The 20,419-nt window shown below is 40.3% G+C and overlaps 1 protein-coding gene across 1 annotated transcript in view; it reads right to left on the reverse strand.

The window, feature by feature from the left end:
• Positions 1-20,419, reverse strand: part of ITPR1 (inositol 1,4,5-trisphosphate receptor type 1) — a 236,612-nt gene that overhangs the window by 163,539 nt on the left and 52,654 nt on the right. Inside the window, exons 3-9 of the mRNA XM_075073238.1 lie at positions 11,264-11,379; positions 7,822-7,908; positions 5,370-5,528; positions 3,765-3,863; positions 2,056-2,139; positions 1,815-1,961; positions 6-101 (exon numbers count right to left, since the gene is read on the reverse strand). Of these exons, the coding sequence (XP_074929339.1) occupies positions 6-101; positions 1,815-1,961; positions 2,056-2,139; positions 3,765-3,863; positions 5,370-5,528; positions 7,822-7,908; positions 11,264-11,379 (788 nt within the window). The remainder of the gene's footprint in view (positions 1-5; positions 102-1,814; positions 1,962-2,055; positions 2,140-3,764; positions 3,864-5,369; positions 5,529-7,821; positions 7,909-11,263; positions 11,380-20,419) is intronic.

Below are 20,419 nucleotides of genomic sequence, written 5' to 3' on the forward strand. Positions count from 1 at the left end.
CTTACCTCTGCTGCTAAGTAGTGTCCAGTAGCAAGATGTTTGAACCGGAACAGGCTATTCCAATATCCTGCACCACCTCGACAAGGGTCATGTTGCACCACCTGCAGAGAGAGAGGGGCAATATTCTGCATTTCAGTGGCTTGCCCCTCAGGTGAGTACTGAGGTATTTCACTTTCAGTCATGTAAGAACACAAGAACGGCCACACTGGGTCAGACCAAAGGTTCATCTAGCCCAGTATCCTGTCTTCCAACAGTGCCCAACGCCGGATGCCCCAGAGGGAATTAACAGAACAGGTGATCATCAAGCAATCCATCTCCTCTTGCCCATTCCCAGCTTCTGGCTAACAGATGCTAGGCACACCATCACACATTGGCAGAATGTGACGGAGCTCAGAAAAAAAAAAAGAAAAAGATACCATTTACCAGTCAGTATGGAGGCCACCACCAAGGATGCATCCCAAATGGACGTGTCCAATACAGCCACTGGTGCACACCTGGATTTTTAAAGTTCTACTTTCATGGCTATCTCCAAGTCGCTGGATTTGTTGGCTAACAAACTGACGATGGTTTGGTTAACAAACTGACTATGGTTTTGTGCTCTATGTTGAGCCTTCTAAGAATGAAGACAAAGCGCTAATGGGATATATTGGCAGAAAGGTGGTAAAAGGAGGTTTTTTTGGAAGCTTGTATTGGGTTGAACCAGAAGAACTGAACAAACTTACTAAAAGTCAGGCAAGATTCTCTTATTTTCCCTGATAGTCACTTTAGTCTCAAGAGAAAAAAAGAGTAGAATTGTTTCAAACTTAACAGTGTTTTCCCAAAGAAGGGAGTTTTCTAGATCTCCATATTAATGCTCATGCTCCTCCCAAGAAAAAGTATCGAACTAGGACTCTAGACAGGTTCCCAGCTGGAGCACAGCTGAAAGAATCTTTGAATTAAGTGGCTGCACTGCTGGGAAAAATAACTGTCCTCCACTCAGAGGGACTTGTAGCATTCACGCAGGCAGGCTGCATGTCATTTAAAGTTACATTTTAAAACAAAAAAATTATCCTAAGCATATGTATCTGTTTCCAGAACCTAAACATCTCAAAGTTTTGTTTGTTTGTTTAATAGGTGAAACGTTGGCCAAGACATTGAAGTCATCCTCCTTTCTCTCTCTTTTTTAAATTAAGACACTAATAAGATGGTTTGATTCCACAGAGACAGAGACTAACAAACGGGTTTAACTTCCCATCAGAGGAGGTTATGTGTACCTACAGTATTCCACACTGGACATGGATGTGTTCAGCACATACAGCAAGGCAGTAGAAATAATTAGTACTTTGTTAGAATAGGAATGGTTGGTGAGCCTTTGTCAGTCAGAGGGTGGAGATGGACAGCAAGAGAGAGATCATTTCATCATCCCCTGTTAGATTCACTCCCTCTGGGGCATCTGGCATTGGACACTGTTGGTAGACAGGATACTGGGCTGGGCTGACCTTTGGTCTGATCCAGTATGGCCATTCTTATGTTCTTATGAGTAAATAAGGCATTTATTGACACCGCTCATTCTTTTTTTCTACATTGCCAGGAACTGGTAGTTGGAAAGCACCTTGCTGCAGCGTTACAAAGTCAAAAGCATGTTTTTATATTGAAAAAAAAAATGCAGACATGCTAGTAAACAATGGCATTTTTTGGTCTTGAAACTTCAAAACCTGGAAAGAAGTCTTACTTAAAAAAAAAAAAAAAAAAAATCTTGTGGAGCAACGTTTTAAATAAAAGCACCAATTGTTACAGTAAATCCACTTGTACAGCCTCAGAGATGCTGTCCTTACCTCAACTTCCCACAGTGCTTTTGAACTAGTTGCAGAAGTGGCCGACTGTCTCCCTGTAGTTCTCAGGAAGACATGCTGCTTCTTTCTGTGCTCATCACAAGTCAGAAACTTCTCCTGCTCCGCATGAAACAACCTTACCACATCTCCCTGTCAAAGCCAAGACAGAATGATCAACACGAACGAGACAATAAAGACATCATACCATTAAAAAGCCAGCAGCAAGATAAGTTTCCAAACTTACCCCTTTTAAAATATCATCTTTGTTATCGCTCCATTTCATGAAAAGAACTATTTTCCAGCTTGTGGTGCAGTTCACAGAGTTGACCTAGAACAAAGACTAGTATCACTAGTCACACTAGAAGTATGATAAAACTCTGCCAAGTGCTGCCTTTTTCTTTACAGTGGAAAAAGAATCTGAACAGCATACTGCAGTCCCTGTTTATTACTGTATGAAACGAAACACCAATCCAGAAAGCCTGTGGCCTGCACTCAACCCTGCCGAAGATAACTTGTTACATGGATACCTCATCTGGCTATGTCAAGAATAGAGCTAGGTGACACTTTTCAGACAAATAATTTATTCACCAAAAAAGGCAGTCTTGATTGACCCAAAAAACTATTCATAAATCTGACACTAATTAACCAAATAATTTTGACCAGGGGGTGGGGGTAGAACAAAGAAATCAGGCTAGAATCACAGAAACAACGGAAGTGGCTGGGGTTCTCCCCTTGTAAACCTTTAGCTCACTGTCTAGGACACTTCCCTGGGACGAAGGAGACCCAGGTTCAAATTCTCACTCTGGAGCAGTGAACTGAACCTTAATCTCTCCTTTCCCAGTTGAGTGCTTTAATGACCAGACTATAGGCCAGTGGTCCCCAAATTTATCCTCTTGCATTCACCTCCCCATTACCAGTAGTAGAAAGTGGCCATGCCCACTCCCCCCCAGCCCCTAGGCTGGGAGCCAAGAACAGGGGGTCATAGGCTGAGGGCAGGGGCCCAAGCCCAGATCAGGGCTGCAGCCAGGGCAGGGGCTGGGGGCAGAGTGAGGCTGATGGCATTACCACCCTGTCCCCTCACGGGGGCTGGTCCTGGCCCCTTTGCACCTTGGGGGGCGGGTGCCCCACAGTTTGGGGACCACTGCTATAGGCAATCTGTCCCCTTGGAACTGTTCCATACTATGTAAGTAATTTATTTGAACAATGACTTGAATTAGGGTGCCCCACATCGCAAGTGCCCTAACCATTCTCTCTCTCCGACACAATGACTAGTGAACCAGCTTCAAACAGGAAAGATTGAGAGAGACCTGACCTGACCCAGAATACCCTGGCCTGGTGGTTAGGGCACTCCTGGAATGTAGAAGACCCAGGTTTGAATCTCTGCTCTCAGCAGGGATTTGAACCCAGCCTTCTGCTCTCAACATTCTTTCAGATTGATTAAACAGGATCGTTTCACCAAAAACATTTCAGAATTTTCAGACTTAGTTTGACCAAAACTATTTTTTTAAAAATTTTCATAACTGCCACCAAACTGACAGCAAACATAGCTCCAGTCATGAGGATGGCAGATTTTGCACAAAAAGTACATTTCACTTATCTCTGTTCTTACAGCCAAGCAGTTGGGCAGAACAGGCAACGCTCACATCTTTGTTCAGATAGCCTGTTATTTACCTAACAGACCTGCTCTTACCAATCCCCGCCCAGCTGTTTGCCCACTAGGAAGGAAGTGAGAAACACTGTGTCCAGAGCTAGTAGTATTTCTACTTCACTAACAGGATGGGACAGCAATGCAGTATACGCTCTATATTGTATATTGGTAAGTGGCAATTCCATAACACGCATGCTCCTTAGTTTAGCCGAGAACTCCAAAGGCCCCCTCCAACTCTATTTACACCAAATTTCTGTGTCACCACTGCACCAATAGGCCAAGCTTTTGGTTTATTTTACACTTACCTCATTGCACCCAGGATTATCAACCAGTTGGTGACTACTGGCATGAAGGGGCTGGCCAGCATTAACAGGATTCAGGACCACCTTGTCTCCAATGACAACCTGAAGAGAAGGACTTTGCAATCAGATTCAGAAATGGTCCCCAGAGTTACCTTCTTCTGGGTGTAAGCAATGAGGTTAGGCCATTTGCTTACAGTTTAGAGATGTTTCATGCAGAAAAAAAAGGAGACACACTGGTATCTTTATAAAAAAAAAAACTTGACAACTTCAGAAGAAAATGGATGTTTAAAACATTCAGAGTTATTTAAGGTTTAAATACACCTACACAACTGGGCTGAGTGGCATATAAAGGAAAACTACAATTTCCACTAAGTCTTTGTCTTCCATACAATCATTTCAGCATCTAACATCTAACAATTAATTCCTAAAAACAAAAGTCATCAGAAAGATTCTCCTCCTCCATGACAAGTTAATGGGTCCTAACCTACAATGTTTACTCTCAATTAATGAGGTCCAGTCAAGTGTGGTAAGCAAAGTGCACTTTATCATGGAGGATGAAGATCCCATGTATCCTATACTTTCCTTCCAAGACAGTTTCTTATCCAAAGCCTCCCAATCTTACTTGAAGCCCTCACTCTTCCCACCCCACCCCCCAAAAAAAAATCCATAACAAAAATCTTAGGTGAGGGACTTGAATTCCCCTCAATACAGAGAAAGCAGAACATTACTTGAATTTATATGAAGTTTCTTCTTTTTAAATTAACTGAACACAAACTACATTAATCTTCAAGGTACTATTCCCGTAATAATGAAATAAAAACAAGGACATTCAGTTAAGGCTGTATTACACGTAGTGGTGGGACAACCATACTGAAGTGAACAGTTTAGTCTACATGGATATGGCTATGCTCTATTTCATGGAATCTACTCTGTTTAGGTGCCCTCTATCAGGTTGGACCGGACTGCACTGCACAGCATACTAAAGTCTTTGGCTTCTCTTGAGTTTCAGCTGATGAGTCATGCCCAAGTCCATCATGGCTTTGCAAGGTAGAAAATCATTTACTTGGGATTATGGAATGACGACCACATTCATTCTTATGTATCCAACGTCGGAACACAATGGAGATCTCCAGAGATTAAAAACTAGGGTATTAACTCAAACAAACAAACAACCTTCCACACCTCCCACAAGCAAGGCAACCATTTAGTCTAATTCTGATAAAATTCTTGACAAGAGATATTCATAATGGAACCGGAAAGACTCATAACTACTGCACCATGAACCAGCGTACTAATTATATTTCTTCTAAAGCTACTCAGATGACTTTACATTTCATGCCATTTTGAACTCTGTGGGGATTTACAAGGCTACTGTATTTAGATTCCTTATTCCTTCCAATCTTAATAGTTCCTCATTTCCAGATCAGTAGTTACCATAGTGATTCTCCTCCCACACTGTTCAGCGCAGGAAAAGGGCTGCGGCCGTTAACATTACACGCTATAAAAACCTGTGCATTTAACTAGTCAAAAGTAAGGAAACAACTGATACAAACTCTTTGTGTTTTACACCAAATAATGCATCGTCTTCTGATGCTCATCTGCACTTACACTGTCTCCTATGGAACGCAATTTGTAGAAAGGCTGTATATAGAACCAGGAACCCTCGTTTCCAGCTTCATCCAGGGTCACCCTCATAGCGTTCTTCTCTAACAGAGCTGGAAGCCTCTTATTTACTGTCAAGTATTTGTTACTTTTTAAGTGGAGCAGCTAGAACAAAAATTACAATTTGTTTCTGTAAAGGCAGACATATGTTTCCTTTGATTAACATTGACTAAAAACTACGTAATAGTCTGAGAGTCTGACCATAATACACGGAAATTAACTTCTGATGCTAAGATTGAATACTTACACTGTTCATAACAAATCCAGAGACAATTGGATTTCTTGTTTTGAATATATTTTTAAGTAGGCTTTAGATTGGTTTATGGCACTGAACAGCTTCCATTTGTGTAAATGTCCATATCACACTAATGAGAGATAACAGAGAACTGCCTTTGCAAATTATTCTCTATGTTTCAGTAATCAGATACCAAGGACTATGAGATATTTATTGGTGACAAAACTGTTTTCCTTCAGGCGGATGGGTGAGGCTTCTCTCAAATGGCTGTGCTCATTCTGAGATGGGAGACTAATGAGGTTAGCTATGAACAATTCTTCTCTCCCTATGAGGTGCCGTTTTATCCTTTTGTTTCAATATGCCATGAGACATCATATATAAACCTCACTGCACTGGTGATACATATCTATAGGATATAACGGACCATCTCGTAGCAGCCCCATTGCCTAGCTTACATGTTGATTTGGATTAAATATAGCAGGGTTGAATCTTAATGAAAGCAAGACAATGCTTTTAACTTTGGATGTTTGGAAGCCTTTTGCTGCCTGTTGGCCCATTATTCACAGAAGTCATCTGCCATTGGGAAGGCTCCTACACAACTGGAGTATTCCTCATAATTAGGCTGGGCAGAATTTTTTTTTTTTAAAATACATGTCAATGGATAATGGCAATGTTTATTTTTAAGTATTTTCTTTTATTTTTATCTATTTAAGTTTTCACAGTGGGGGAAACTACAGGGCAGGTCAGATAATAGTTGTTTAATGACAGCAGACACTGAGATTCAAAGAATGAAAGCTTTACAACTGTTAAAGTTGTCAACATCACAGGTCAAAGCATACAAAGTGAAACATCTTAAATTAAATTTGAATAAGTTCTCTAGCAGCATTTTTCTTACTTTGCCTATCTGTAAATTTCAATTATTATCGATGGAAATACATTTTGGTTGGTTTGGGTGTGTATGGTGAAGCCAATGTTTACCAACATTTACCGATACAAATCTAATCCTTCCTCTCCTACTCACAACTGCTCTTGGTATGGAGCATTGACTGGTTAGAAATGCTTATTGCAATTTCTTGTTCACCTTAAAAACAGACAGATCCCTCTCTCAGATGAAGACATTGCCAAAGATTTTCATCATTCTAATTTTACACTTAGGCTAGATTACTGTAGTGAATTCTTTAAAAGACTTGTCTTGAAGTTGTTCCCAATGCTGTAATAGCTGCAGAACAGGACTGCTTGCCTTCTCATTACAGGAGGAGAGAAAGGAACCCTGTTACCTTTGCTCCCTACAATCCTACTCTGGCTGATGGTATGATCAGAGGATACAATTCCAAGTATTTGTTTAGAAAAAGTCGTATATAATCTTAGATCCAAATGCATACAGTTCTCTTGCTCTACACCTCCACCTGGCAGTTGTGATCAGATGAAGTGGATCTGCTTTCGGTCCCCAAAAGAGATCAGAGAACCCTGAGTTGCTGAATGCTCTACTAGTGGTGGTCTAAGTCCCTCACTGTCTGCATTTAAGGCACGACAAGGCTTGTCCTTGATTATTATTACAACACTTCCTCAGCATCTTATTCTTGGTGTTTCCGACTCATCGCTATTCTTTGCATTCGCTGGGAATCCATCTTCATCAAGTGGGGGTGACTTGCCTGAGGTCTACTGCACCAAATCCCTTGTCTAGGGTAGACTATCGTTGTACTGGTGAGTTGATTATTTTGGTTCTTCTGTTTTGCACTGGGTTTACTAGATGGTGCTGTACAGCATTTGGGGGATAAAGTGAGGATAAAATGAAAGACGTTGAACAGAATTGTACACCACTGTGTATTTGCCATCTACCACATGGCCAGGTCAAGGCCAGGCAATTGTATGGGGGGGGTATTCTAGTTTAAAGCATTCAGATGGTGCTCTTAAAAAAGGCAACATTTATAGCAAGATAAAAATGTCTCCATTTTAGAATCTCTCACAGCATACAAAACCATAAATGTAGTTCTTTCTTCAGAGTACCATGCTTCTGGGTAACCCAGTCATGGCTTGCAAGACAACACACTCAGATACTGAAATTCCACTATTTTGAAGTATAATTGTACCTTGGTGGTTCAGGTAAGACCCTACAGAGCTATGTCTTACAGAGTAGACAGTGTGAACAGGGCCACAGCATACCTGGATAACATTGCCATACTGGATAACCGTTCCCAGCAGTTTTCTGTTTTCAGTCTCATTCTGTTTCTTCTCCAAATCTGCTGCATGCTGAAGTTTAAGAAGGAAATTGTGGAGATAAAAAGTATTGTTATAAACAGTGCTCGCAATTACTTACTGTAATAAAACGTCAACGTACATTTGTTCCAGCTGTATGAAGTAACCATTTGAAACTGAGAATCAGATTTCATCCTTTACAATTTTCAAGAAGGAAAATGATTGAATCTGTACTATTTGAACTATACTGACGTGAAGCAGCAACACTGAGGAGTCAATGTTTTGACTTCAAACTGATGGAAGTTTCCTGAATAAAACATGAGATGAAAAGTTTCCAAAGGAAACTGAACCATGAGAAAATAGGTAAAAAGGAAAGATGGAGAAGAGGGGGATTCACACTGGCAACTCAATCTTCCACCTGCTCAACTTTAGTCCTCATCCTTTATTTTATATTAAAGAACTCAGGTTTGGTCCCTATCTCTCTAATCAGGCAGTTTCCAAAAACTTAGATTTTACTTTGCCAAGACAAGTCTCTCCCTTCACTCCTCATCCATTAAACTTTTTCATGGTGACTATAGTCATCCTATTCATTTGATAGGCTTCTCTAGACACTTACATACAGCACTGGAAGAAGGGACTGTCTAGTTCTAAACTTCCCAATAAGCGAAAGTTCAGAGTTCATAAAAGAAAGAGATAGGATAGTACTTCCTAGAGAGTCAGGCACAGCACAAAAAAACTTTCCCAGACATGCTCTGCTGCAATGCCTTTCAATTTCAACCTGCTGTATCAATGATAATCTAATCCAGGGTCTCTCTTTACCAGACAGACATTTTAAACACATGGAAGCATCCACAAGAAGATATGAGGAAACCAAACCTGATTTATATCCTACTCAGACAAGGATCTGAATTCTAACGGTACCACCCCGTGAAAGCCCTAGTTTGTTACTCTACCCTATTTTTTTACTCTTCATTTTCATTTTATTTTCAGACTTAAGCAACTTATCCCATGTTGTTTTCAAGACACTTTGTTTGTAAAAGGTGTACTGCTTCACCTTACACCAAGACCAGAGAAAATACAGATTATAGAGAAGAATTCATTTAAATCTGATGTCAGAGGATGATTTTAAACTAGATATCATGCATTTAGAAAGTCTATGCATCAACTATTTTAGTTCTCAAAACTTCTGCCACCACCCTAGAACTCACTTGTGCTCAGTTACCTGTGGCCGATGCAACGTGAGACAACAGGCTTCAGCATATCAAAGAGCAACAGTGAGCCATGTGTTGGTAGAAAATAATTTTGCTTCTTTATAACTCCATGTATCTTAAGCCATTTCTGTTAGAAGATATGCTGAACAGGACAACTGGCTTTCTCCATGTGTAACTGTACATTTTGGTACAAACAATATGATGCAGGACAATTTAAATGCTTAAAGATCTAACACTGGGACTGCTAGATTTCAGATTATTCTACAGTGAAAAGGTTTCTTGAAATCTGATATTAACTTTGGGCCCAATTCCACAAGGCCCTGAGAGCCCTCTACTCCCGAGGACATCAATGGCAGTGGAAGACATGTATTATGCTCAATTGGTCCCTACATTTACATTAATAGAGCAAAGGGATCCATTGCATATAGGTGCAGGTGAAGAAACAAGTTAAGTTCAAGTATATTCCAAAAGCTTAAAGTGAACAGACAACACTACATATTTACTGACCACTAGATGTCAGCTTTTCAAATAGCACTGATGTTTGATACCAGTCAAAGTCAAGTATCCCACATTTCTAAATCCCTTAAATGGTATTAACTTAAAATAACCTGACCTCAGCATTGGATGCTCCACAGTAGTTGATAATAAATTCCAACAGTGGACAAATACAAGCCAAAAATGGCAAGTGATTAAGTATAAATCACGGGTCACTAATGTTTCACTAAAGATGACCATGAACTGACCAAAAAACAGAGTAGGAAATGGAAGGCAGCAGTTGAACATAGATATTTTTTACCCTGTATCAATATTAGGACAATAAAATTGTTCCACTATCTTCTGTGCTTTCATAACATGTGTAAATTGACACAAGTGCCCATGAGTTGCATACAGTCGGACGCAAACTAAATTGAGGACTATGAATCAAATTCTACTCTTCAGTGAAACTGAGTGGGTTTAAAAGATGACAATTCTGCACATGGCCTGTACTTTACCCAGCATGTAATGGTAATTCAAAATGAGCCATTAAATCTTTCTTTCTTTATACTGGAATAGTAAAATTTGGCTATTTACTGTGTAAATGTTTTTGTCACTGTGATTTATTATTGAGAGACTACCCCAGTTCACTTGACAGGTGAATTGAGACTGACCACAACAGGACTTTGGCCTGTTTCAGAAGAATAGAATCAAGGCTTAAGTATCTGAATTGATTATATTAAAGAAAGAAAATAATTATGGTACAAAAAAGTGACAGCCCGCAGTTACTTAGCACCACTGCAAGGGTTTTCTCTCTCCCTCTACGCTACTGACAGTTTAGGACATACCATCTATTTGTTTACTTTGTGGGCTTTAGAAAAATAATCAGCAGCATTTGTTACTTTATACTTATAGCTGACTTCTACTCTTGTGATGACAATTATCCCACCCCACTCCCAAACTAAACAAAGTATTAACTCTACAAACAAAGTTAAAATCATAGCTTTAAGAAAAAGTGAGGCAAACACTTGGTCTTTATGCAACAAAGAAGTAGGGCCACCACATGGCTTTCTGCAAGTGATATTTTCCTCCAGAGGTGCTTTATAGTTTAGAATACTGTAGGCTTAACACGGGCTTTGATAGACTAAAAATATTTGCACTTGTAATTTTAACGTGAAGTGCTCCAGCCATATAATTTTAAGGTAAATATAGTTTATTTAGCACTAAAGCAGATGCTGTCAACATACAGTAGTTAAATTACTCAAAGCAATTCCTTAGAAATTTAAAACTGAAAACTGTTCTCTTACCAGGTTTTAACTGCTGAATACACATGGAAGCTTGTTTCAATAAGGGCAGCCATCACAGATAGTTTGCAAACACATATGGGAGATGAAATCTGGGGCCTAACAACACAAGGTACTGGATCTCAATCTTCTGTAGCAATACTCACAGGTGGGAGGGATAGCTCAGTGGTTTGAGCATTGGCCTACTAAACCCAGAGTTGTGAGTTCAGTCCTTGAGGAGGCCACTTGGGGAACTGGGGTAAAAATCTGGTGATTGGCCCTGCTTTGAGCAGGGGGTTGGACTAGATGACCTCTTGGAGTCCCTTCCAACCCTAATATCCTATGAGCAGTCCCACTCAACTTAATGGGCCAGATCCTCAGGTCGTGTAAATTACCACAGCTCCATTGACTTCACTGCAGCCTACCAACATTAATACTTACATGTAGTTTATTGAGTAACACTGCATCAGTAGTGCTGTTAGCTCCTGGTTTTGCTGCTTTCCAGAACTGCTTCTGTGCAGAGTACCGGTTCATAGGGCATAGTTTAAACAGGCAATCTGCAAAAATACAGAGACTGTGTTAGCCATTCAGAATTATCCATTTTCCCCCCTTTTTACTTTTAATATTGTCCAAACATTTTAGCTATAGGGAAAGGTTTACAGAACAGATTCCAGGAAAGCTCTAAATCTGAGACTGCGATGCTTTTTGGGTGACAGCAATGTTGCCCCATGAATGGTTTAAAAAAAATAAATAAAAAAAAAAAAATGGTGCTGCCAGACTTGTAAAGCAAAACCAGAGAAAGCCGAAACTTAACCAATTCCTATCAAAAATGCTATCATACTTAAATATTCACAATAACAACACCTCCTCCTCTCCGTAACAGTGCTTTTGATCCTTGGATCAAAAAATGCTTTCCAACAGTGGATAAGTTTCATTATCTGTACTGCACAGCTCAGGCAACTGAGGCAAAAAGACAAGTAAAGTGACATTTCAAAGGTGTCACAGCACGTCAGCAGCAGAGCCATGTAGATTCGGTTCCCTGCCTTGTCTTCTTGACCACGGCATGGAAAAAAGTGTGTGTTAGTCTGGATATTCCGAGTTTAACATTCCTAGTAAAGCACCGGTACCTGAGAACCAAAGCAAGAAACTTGTGGATCATGCAGGAGAATTATCTTTTATTAATTTCTTAAACACTGTTTAGAAAACATTTTGCCTTGCAAAAACTGGGTATGACAGCTGATTAGCCATGTTATAAATAAGTTTCTATATTAATGAGATGCTAACTGATCAGTAAAAGAACTAAATTAGCTGCACTTTTTTCTCTTCTCAGTTGCTTAGCAACTGACACTGCAAAAATTAAATTAAGCTATTCAAATTTAGTGCCTGAAGTAAAGTAACAGAAGTTTAATAGCCAAATGCAAAGACAGTTGTTCCAGGCATCTCTCTGGCAATTATGTGGAAATAAAATTTGAGGCTGCTAGTTATATAACGATTTTAAAGGCAACCATTGTATTTATACAGAAGAGTAATGGAATTGGAAAGCTAGATAGTTAAGGGAATACCCATTTTAGAGTCTATTCTGTAGACTGTAGTCTATTTCCACAAGGAAACCTAATGGAATACATGAGCTAATCCCCTGGAGAAAGAAGACAAACCAACTGCAAGTTTAGTCATTTAACTTCATTTGAGATCTTTTATAGCCACTGCAGATACAACTCCTGGATGAAATTAATAGGAAACTTCAAGAAACACATAGAACTAGTAGCACAAGTGGAAGACTACACAATGAACCCAATTTTCAGAACTAGGCTGGAAGTCAAATACAAACTAGGCGGGCCAAATGGTGGTTCGTTAGAATAAGAAATGAAGTAGAGTCATTCTGAGCTGATTTGGGGATATGTGCTGATATGGGCACTAGAAAGGACTCAAGTACATCAATTCATAAGGCCACTTAACTATTGATTCATAGCCTTCAGATGCATAACAAATTTGAGAAATGCAGTGTGCCCGAAGCTTTCAAGTTATGTTCTTTCCCTGAGTGTTACATTTTTAATTTACACAGAAATGATTCATGGAGATTGACAGCAGATAACAGGATTTAAAAGCCATTGTAAATTGATACTTTCAACTAAAACTATGCATTGTAAGCAACACACCTGTAATAAGAATTTCTATTTCTGCTTAAGCCACCAGTTCACAAAGTGCCAGCAATTAACACACAGCATTGCACAGTATTAATCACACACTGTCTTTAGTCACAGAGTAAGTGCATTTCTGAAGCCAGAAGTGCTGTATTTTGAAGTCAAGCTGAACTTTAAAATGGATGCCAACAAAATAAATCCCCTGGTAGTGTTTTCTGTTTCTTAAAAGAAACATTTGACCTTGACCACTGGAATAGAAAACACATGATGCACTGGAGGGGAAAATAATGCAAAACAGTTTGCCCACATTGTCTCTATTTAAAAAGCTAGAAATCTAAAGCAAACATTAAAAGCACTTGACCCTCCTATTTGAATATTTGTTTTGTGAAATCTAATTCTTAAGTGCTTGAGGTAAACATAGCCTTATTTGCCGACCACCAGCCAAATAGAAAATCATTCTAATATGGATGTATCTTATCCAGGGATTACACCCTGACCTTAATGGTATGTATGGCCCTGGGATCTCTAAACTACATAAGGCTATAAACCTTCTACCTCCTAACTGTATATCAGTCATCGCTAACACTACAGAAGAGCAGTTATGATTGTGGCACTATTCAACACAATGCAATCCATTACAGTACAAGTGTTAGTGGAACATAAAGATCTCAAAACACTTGTCGAAGAATTAAAACCTCAACACTCCTGAAAGGCAGACAATTCTATCCATTTTAAAGGTCCACAAATGAAGGCACAAAGAGCCTTCTACACTATGAGCTGGGTGTAGGATGATATAGCCACACTACTTCTCATCTGAGCTAGCATGCTAAAAACAGCAGGGCAGCCATACTAGCATGGGCAGTGGTGGTATGATGCAAGCCACCCTGAGTAAAAAGCCTCTTGAAGCCTATGGGACGTCCTCAGGGCTGATAGCATCTGTCACTGCTGCTGCTACCTATGCTGCCATGGCTACACCACTATTTTTAGCATGCAGGCTCACATCAAAGCTAACATGAGTAAGCCTATGCAAGCTAGGAAGCACACCCCAGCTCCAGATGTGGACACAGCCTGAGTTATTGGCAGAAGTCAAAACAGAATCCTTAGCAGAAGTTTCCAGTTTCCTGCCACAGAAAGCCCTCTTTCCCCTTGGATAAATTTTTATCATACTTCGAGTCATTCTGGAAAAAAAAACAACTTCTATTAAGTAACCAAACCTGTTATAGTTTCCTGTGTTGGTGACTAAAACAAAGAGATTGTAATTGACTCAGTGGAAGGGGAGACACTAATTAAGAGGTTGAAGCAGCAAGATTATGGTTTTCCAGGGACTAAGGGAGTAAGTTCTTCATATCCAAAAATTCCTTCACAGCGGATACCAACACCGCAATGGCGATAGGTGAGAGAGTTTTGCATTGTTGCACTCTCTGGTGATGCTTTCCCCCACGTTTAGCGATGTCCCCAAAAGATGATATGACTATTCCCAGATACTGACTTCCTCTCACTAGATTACTCTGCTGGCCTTGGTGATAAATATAAATATAAACACACCCCAAAATTATGTTAAAAGAGCAATAAAGTTGCAAAATCAAGCACTCAAAAGTTAGGAAATATCAGAATTAAGGTCATCTGTGCAACCTTAAGTGACTTCTCTCCTTTGTTCATATGCACCACAATAGTTTTAATTACACGATCACATTCTATTTCCTCCTTGCCACCCTCGGGAGCCCTGTCTCATTCAGTGCTCAGAAAGGACAGCACTTATTTAATGAGCAGCTATTCAGTATTTTATTTTCTCCTTGTTTAGTTTGTTGCCAAAATTTTAGGCATATTAATCCATGTCTGCTCTGAAAACAGAATTATTAATTTCCTAATGGGCCTTTCAGTAGTACTCATTATAGTATCTGAATTCTTCCCAAATATGTATATTTATTTTCACATCATAATCTTCATTTTATACATGTGGAAAGGAGGCACAGAGAGACTGAAGATAAAATATTCACTGAATTTGGGTGTCCAGTCTGAACTGCCTAGGATCTGATTTTTTAGAGTGAATATTCAGTATTATATAGCACTTAATATGTTCAGAGAACAGCTCCCGTTGATTTCAGCTGCAGCTGTGAGCATTTAGCACTTCTGCAAATCAGGCTACAGAGTCTGAAGTCAGAAACTCAGAAAATGAGGACCGTACAATTTGCAACTACCTCTGAAACAACTGATTTAAGCAACCTGACTAGCATCACACAACAACTGATTGTCAGAGTCAAGGATAGAATCCAGTTCCCCAGGACAGCATTCAACTGTCTTAACCAGGAGACCATCCTTTTCTCTTCCTGCAATCCCCTACTTCATTCACTACGCATGTTCCAAGGAGACCCTAATGCACATCTAAATAGAGTGCAAGAGGTTGCAGCCCCTCCTCCAGCACCTGTTACTGAGGTCCTGGTTGAACTTTTCCCACACTTTCTGATCCTGGCAGAGTCCATCCCTGGCCTCACAGAGTTGCAGGCGCTCCTTGTCAACCTCCTTTTGGCAATGGCCAGATGGCCACCCATCATACCAAGAGGAAAAATAGTATGTGATCATGTAATTAGAGACTGTCTTAATGTATATGCACAAAGAGACCCAAGTAAGGTTGCACAGGTAACCTTAATTCTGGCATTTCCTAACTTCTGAGTGCTTGACTTTGAGCCTTAATAATTTTCTTTAAAACTTAGGAATTTTTTGCACCTTTGAAAAAGCAAATGAAAACATAAATTCAATCACATGACGACATCATACTGCCACCCAAATGGCTCATCAGCAGCGCTGGAACCTTGGATCCATGATGTACACCTCATCAACTTGAGCTAGGGTTGCCAATTGTCTAATCACACAAACCCAAGCACACTTGCCCCCACCCACTGCCCCGAGGCCCCACCCCACTCACTCCATCCACCCTCTCTCCATCGCTCACTCTCCCCACCTTCACTCAATTTCACCAGGCTGGGGCACGGGTGGGGATGAGGGCTCTGGGAGGAAGTTTGGGTGCAGGAGGGGGATCCGGGCTGGGGTAGGGGTGCAGGAGAGGGGGCAGGATGTAGGCTCTGGCCAGGAGGCACATACCTCGGGCGGCAGCACTTCGGGGCTAAGGCAGGCTCCCTACCTCCCTACCTGCCCTGGCCCTGTGCTGCTCCCATAAGCAACCAGTACAACCCTGCAGAGAACGAAGAGTCTCTGCATGCTGCCCGTGCCTACAAGCGTCACCCTTGCAGCTCCCACTGGCCACAATTCCTGGCCAATGGGAGCTGCAGAGTCAGCGCTGGAGGTGGGGCAGCGCGCAAAGGACATGCTGTCTGCTTTTGGGAATGGCATGGATCCAGAACAGGCAGTAAAGGACCAGTCAGGTTTTCGTGATAGTGGGCCCAAATGGCATGGATTCTGCTCCCCTGGGTTTCAGTCTATGTCCCTTCCATGAAGATTATGGAAATATTTTAGTTTGGCCCAGGCTGGGTATATATTTACTACCTCTGTCACCATTTTTGCAAATGGCCACAACTACTTTAGGTTTTTAAGGGGGCCATCTCTACATATTTTTGTTAATTGTTTGCTTGATTATTTTGAAGTACAGCACCCGAAACAGTTTGACCAAGACAAAAGGAAAGTGTTTCATAAGATCCTTTATGTACCAATGGATACACTCCAAAAACTACTGCAAATAAAAACGATTCCTTCCCCCTAAAAAAATATATATCTATATCTATATCTCAACAGTCTTTCAAATAGGAAATCTATGAAATATGAAATACTTGAGTAAGTCAGCTACAGAATAGCTGAGCATTTCATACCAACATAGCTGTTTCCCCATTTCTTGATAAAAAATCAATTGAACTCCTATTATGGAGACTTACTAAAATTAGAAGAAAATTAATAGTTCCCTAGTGAATTTTAACAGTTCCCCTTCACCCTCTTCAGTTCCTGAGGCCAGAATTTATTCATACTAGCTATTACTGAAAGAACTGTAAATTTGTCTTTTAAAAGGAAAAAAGAAGCTTTAAAAAGGAAAAGGTAGAAAACTTTAATTTGACAAATCAGAAAGCAAGTGTACAGGCTCAAAACTACATGCCTGTGAAATTTTCATAACTTAAATACAGACAGCATATCAACGGATAAAAAAAATACATTCATGTTCAACACTGAATGAAGGCCTCTGAGTGAAAGCAAAGTCTTTTCAAGCAGTGGAGCATTAAGAACAAATGATCAAAACTTATTCACCCTCAGATTAGTTCCATCTTCTGAAAAACCCTAGGCCTGATTACCACATTGTCTACTTCTATACCTGTGCCCTGCTAGACTTGAAATGATTCTACATCAGTCAAGGACCTTCAGAGAACTTAGCATAAAATGGGCTATAGAAAAATGCAAAATATTTATCTTGTATGGATTTCCATGCAGAAAAAACATCTGTTTCCACTGAAAGAATTACTGCCTTTTCAAGGGAAAACTTGTCTTTTCCCTTGCTGGTTTGGGGTTGCATGCCCCAAAACAAGCTTTTCTATGAAGTAAGGTGGCATGAAAACATTTCAAAAACGTTTTCTTCCTAGGAGGCATTAAAATAATAAATAAATAAAATAAATGCTCAGCATCCCAGCCCATTAATGGCAAGGCAATGGTTCAAAAAAATTTACATACAGGATAGTGGAAGCATATTTATATTCTAAATGATGACGATGTGACGCTGTGCAGTCTATATGGTTTTATAAAAACATGCTAATGAGTGAATATAATGTAACTGGAATGTGCTTCATGCAAAAGGTCTCTTGTAAGGTATCATTACAAAGCTTATAATCTACTGTGTGTGATCATCCTATCTGTATACATGTACCACTCTTGTAGCTGAAACTAGAAATATGAAATATAACTCTGAGGGCCTATTGTAATTATGCAAAGTGTGGCCATTAATGGTGGTTTGGAATCTTGAGGACTCCCATTAACCAGAACTATTGTCTGCAGATGAGTGTGTTTTACCTGCGAGTCTTCCTGTACTCCTGTGTGCTGGCAAGTGGGCAATCAAGTCTTGCAGTGATATGTGATCTTGGTACCTGAACAGGAATCCATCTTTAACCTGGTGCTTTTCCAGTGAGGTGGTGTGGAAACCCAGCCAGAGATAAAGGATTCTTGTCTTATGCAAAAGATATATAAAGAGGTGGAACAGAAGAAAGTGGGGAGAGGAGCCATCATGAAGAATCCCCTCGCTACCACCTAAGCTGGTACAAGAGCTGTGCTGGGGAAAGAATTGTGCCCAGGCCTGGAAGGTGTCCAGTCTAAGAAAAAATTTACTGAAACATCTGAGGGTGAGATTATCTGTATTCAGTTTGATTAGACAGAAATGTGTGTTTTAATTTATTTTGCTTGGTGACTGACTTTGTTCTGTCTGTTACTACTTGGAACCACTTAAATCCTACTTTCTGTATTTAATGAAATCACTTTTTACTTATTAATTCAGAGTATGTATTAATACTTTTGGAGCAAACAACTGTGCATCTCTCTCTATCAGTGTTATAGAGGGTGAACAATTTATGAGTTTACCCAGCATAAGTTTTATACAGGGTAAAACGGATTGATTTGAGTTTAGACCCCACTGGGAGTTGGGCATCTGAGTGCTAAAGACAAGCACACTTCTGTTAGCTGCTTTCACGTAAATCTGTGGCTTTGGGGCAAGGAATTCAGACCCTGGTCTTTGCTGGAGTGGACGGGAGTGTCTGGCTCAGCAAGACAGGGTGCTGGAGTCCTGAGCTGGCAGGGAAAACAGGAGCAGAGGTAGTCTTGGCACATCGACAGGCAGCTCCCAAGGGGGGTTCTGTGATCTAACCCATCACAGAGGACCTGCAGTTTAATTCCCCGTGTCACTGCCAGATCACCCAACATTCAGAATTCAATAGTGCTACATTAATTACATGACAATATATATGAGGTGTTTATGCTGCTCTGAAAACCATGTTATTTAATAGCAGGTAGCAGCCAAGTATCTTGCATGGCTTCAGAGCTTTCAGCTCGATCTTTTAAAATAAAGGAAACCACTCAGTAATACATCTCAGCAACATACACCACAGTTCAACTGACAGACTGTATAAAGGATGTCCTGGACACATTAATTGTTTCGTACAACTAAGCCAGAGATAACCGCCCACAGTGGACACCTAGGAGACACTAGGCAACCAGCCTCATGCAATTTCTCCTCTGCCACAGTTTATGCTCACAGAAGGTGCCACCTAATTTTTTGAAGTCTTACCAGTGTAGTAGCCTGATTGTTAACAACTTTGTTGGATGGTGTATTGGAGCTCAAACGAGCAAGGCAGCAGCAGACTCAGTTCAGACAATAAGGAAATTTGACACACCTGGGAGATGGTTGGTAAGTGGTAAACTGTTAGTGATTAGAAGATACTAGATACTAGCCTGGGATGCTCGCTAAGTTAGCTCAGCAACAGGGCACTGCAAAACAGTGCTAGCCAAAGGCCTTGGCCCTAATATGATTCCAACAAAAGAGACATCGTGAAATAACTATGAAAATAAATATCTACTGAAGAACCCAAGGCAGTTGAGTGCAGATTGTGTGTAAATATTTTTACTTATGAATAAAGGCCACGAGGCACACAAGCAGCTAACTGGTTTCTGCTTTGACAAAACAGAGGATCATTTAGTAACCTGAGATACAGCGTGAGGTGAGAGAGAACTCAAACCAGCCCCAAAAGAAAACATGGATAGAAAAAGGCAAACAGCTTGGAGTCCTATCACAAGAGAAGGATGGCAAATGAAGGTGATTCGTGCAGCTCCAGACACATAAGCAGATGCAATGTCAGTAGAAGGGAGAACAAGTACTGATCTATTCATACTTGAAAAAAACAAAAACAAAAAAAAACCCACAGAGGAGTCCGGTGGCACCTTAAAGACTAACACATTTATTTGGGCAAGGTTCTGTGGGTAAAAAATCCACTTCTGTAATTTTCACTCCATGCATCTGATGAAGTAGGTTTTTAACCCATGAAAGCTTATGCCCAAATAAATCTGTCTTTACGGTGCCACCGGACTCCTCGTTGTTTTTGTGGATACAGACTAACATGGCTACATACTTGATTCATACTTGAAAAACTTGACAGAGAATCAGACTCAAGGGCAACCAGTTTTCAAGAGGTAGGACCGAAAGGGACACTGAGAAACAGCAAAGTCATCTAAGACTGGTGACTTCATAGTGAGGAACATAAGCTATATAAAGAAACAAAAACACAGCATGTTGCTTGTTGAGAACCAGTACAAAGGATGTTATGATGAGTATTCCAGATACCCTTAAGAACATAGACTGAACAGTGGGAGTTAGTTTACACAAAATCAAATTAGAACAGTAAAAGTGATTCAAGTTAACCCCCCAGCTTCAGGGATCTGGGAAGTCAAGCAAAATACTACCATAGATCCTTCTAATGCCCAA

Source organism: Chelonoidis abingdonii, chromosome 17 (genome assembly GCF_003597395.2).
Source record: "Chelonoidis abingdonii isolate Lonesome George chromosome 17, CheloAbing_2.0, whole genome shotgun sequence".
NCBI lineage: Eukaryota > Metazoa > Chordata > Testudines > Testudinidae > Chelonoidis > Chelonoidis abingdonii.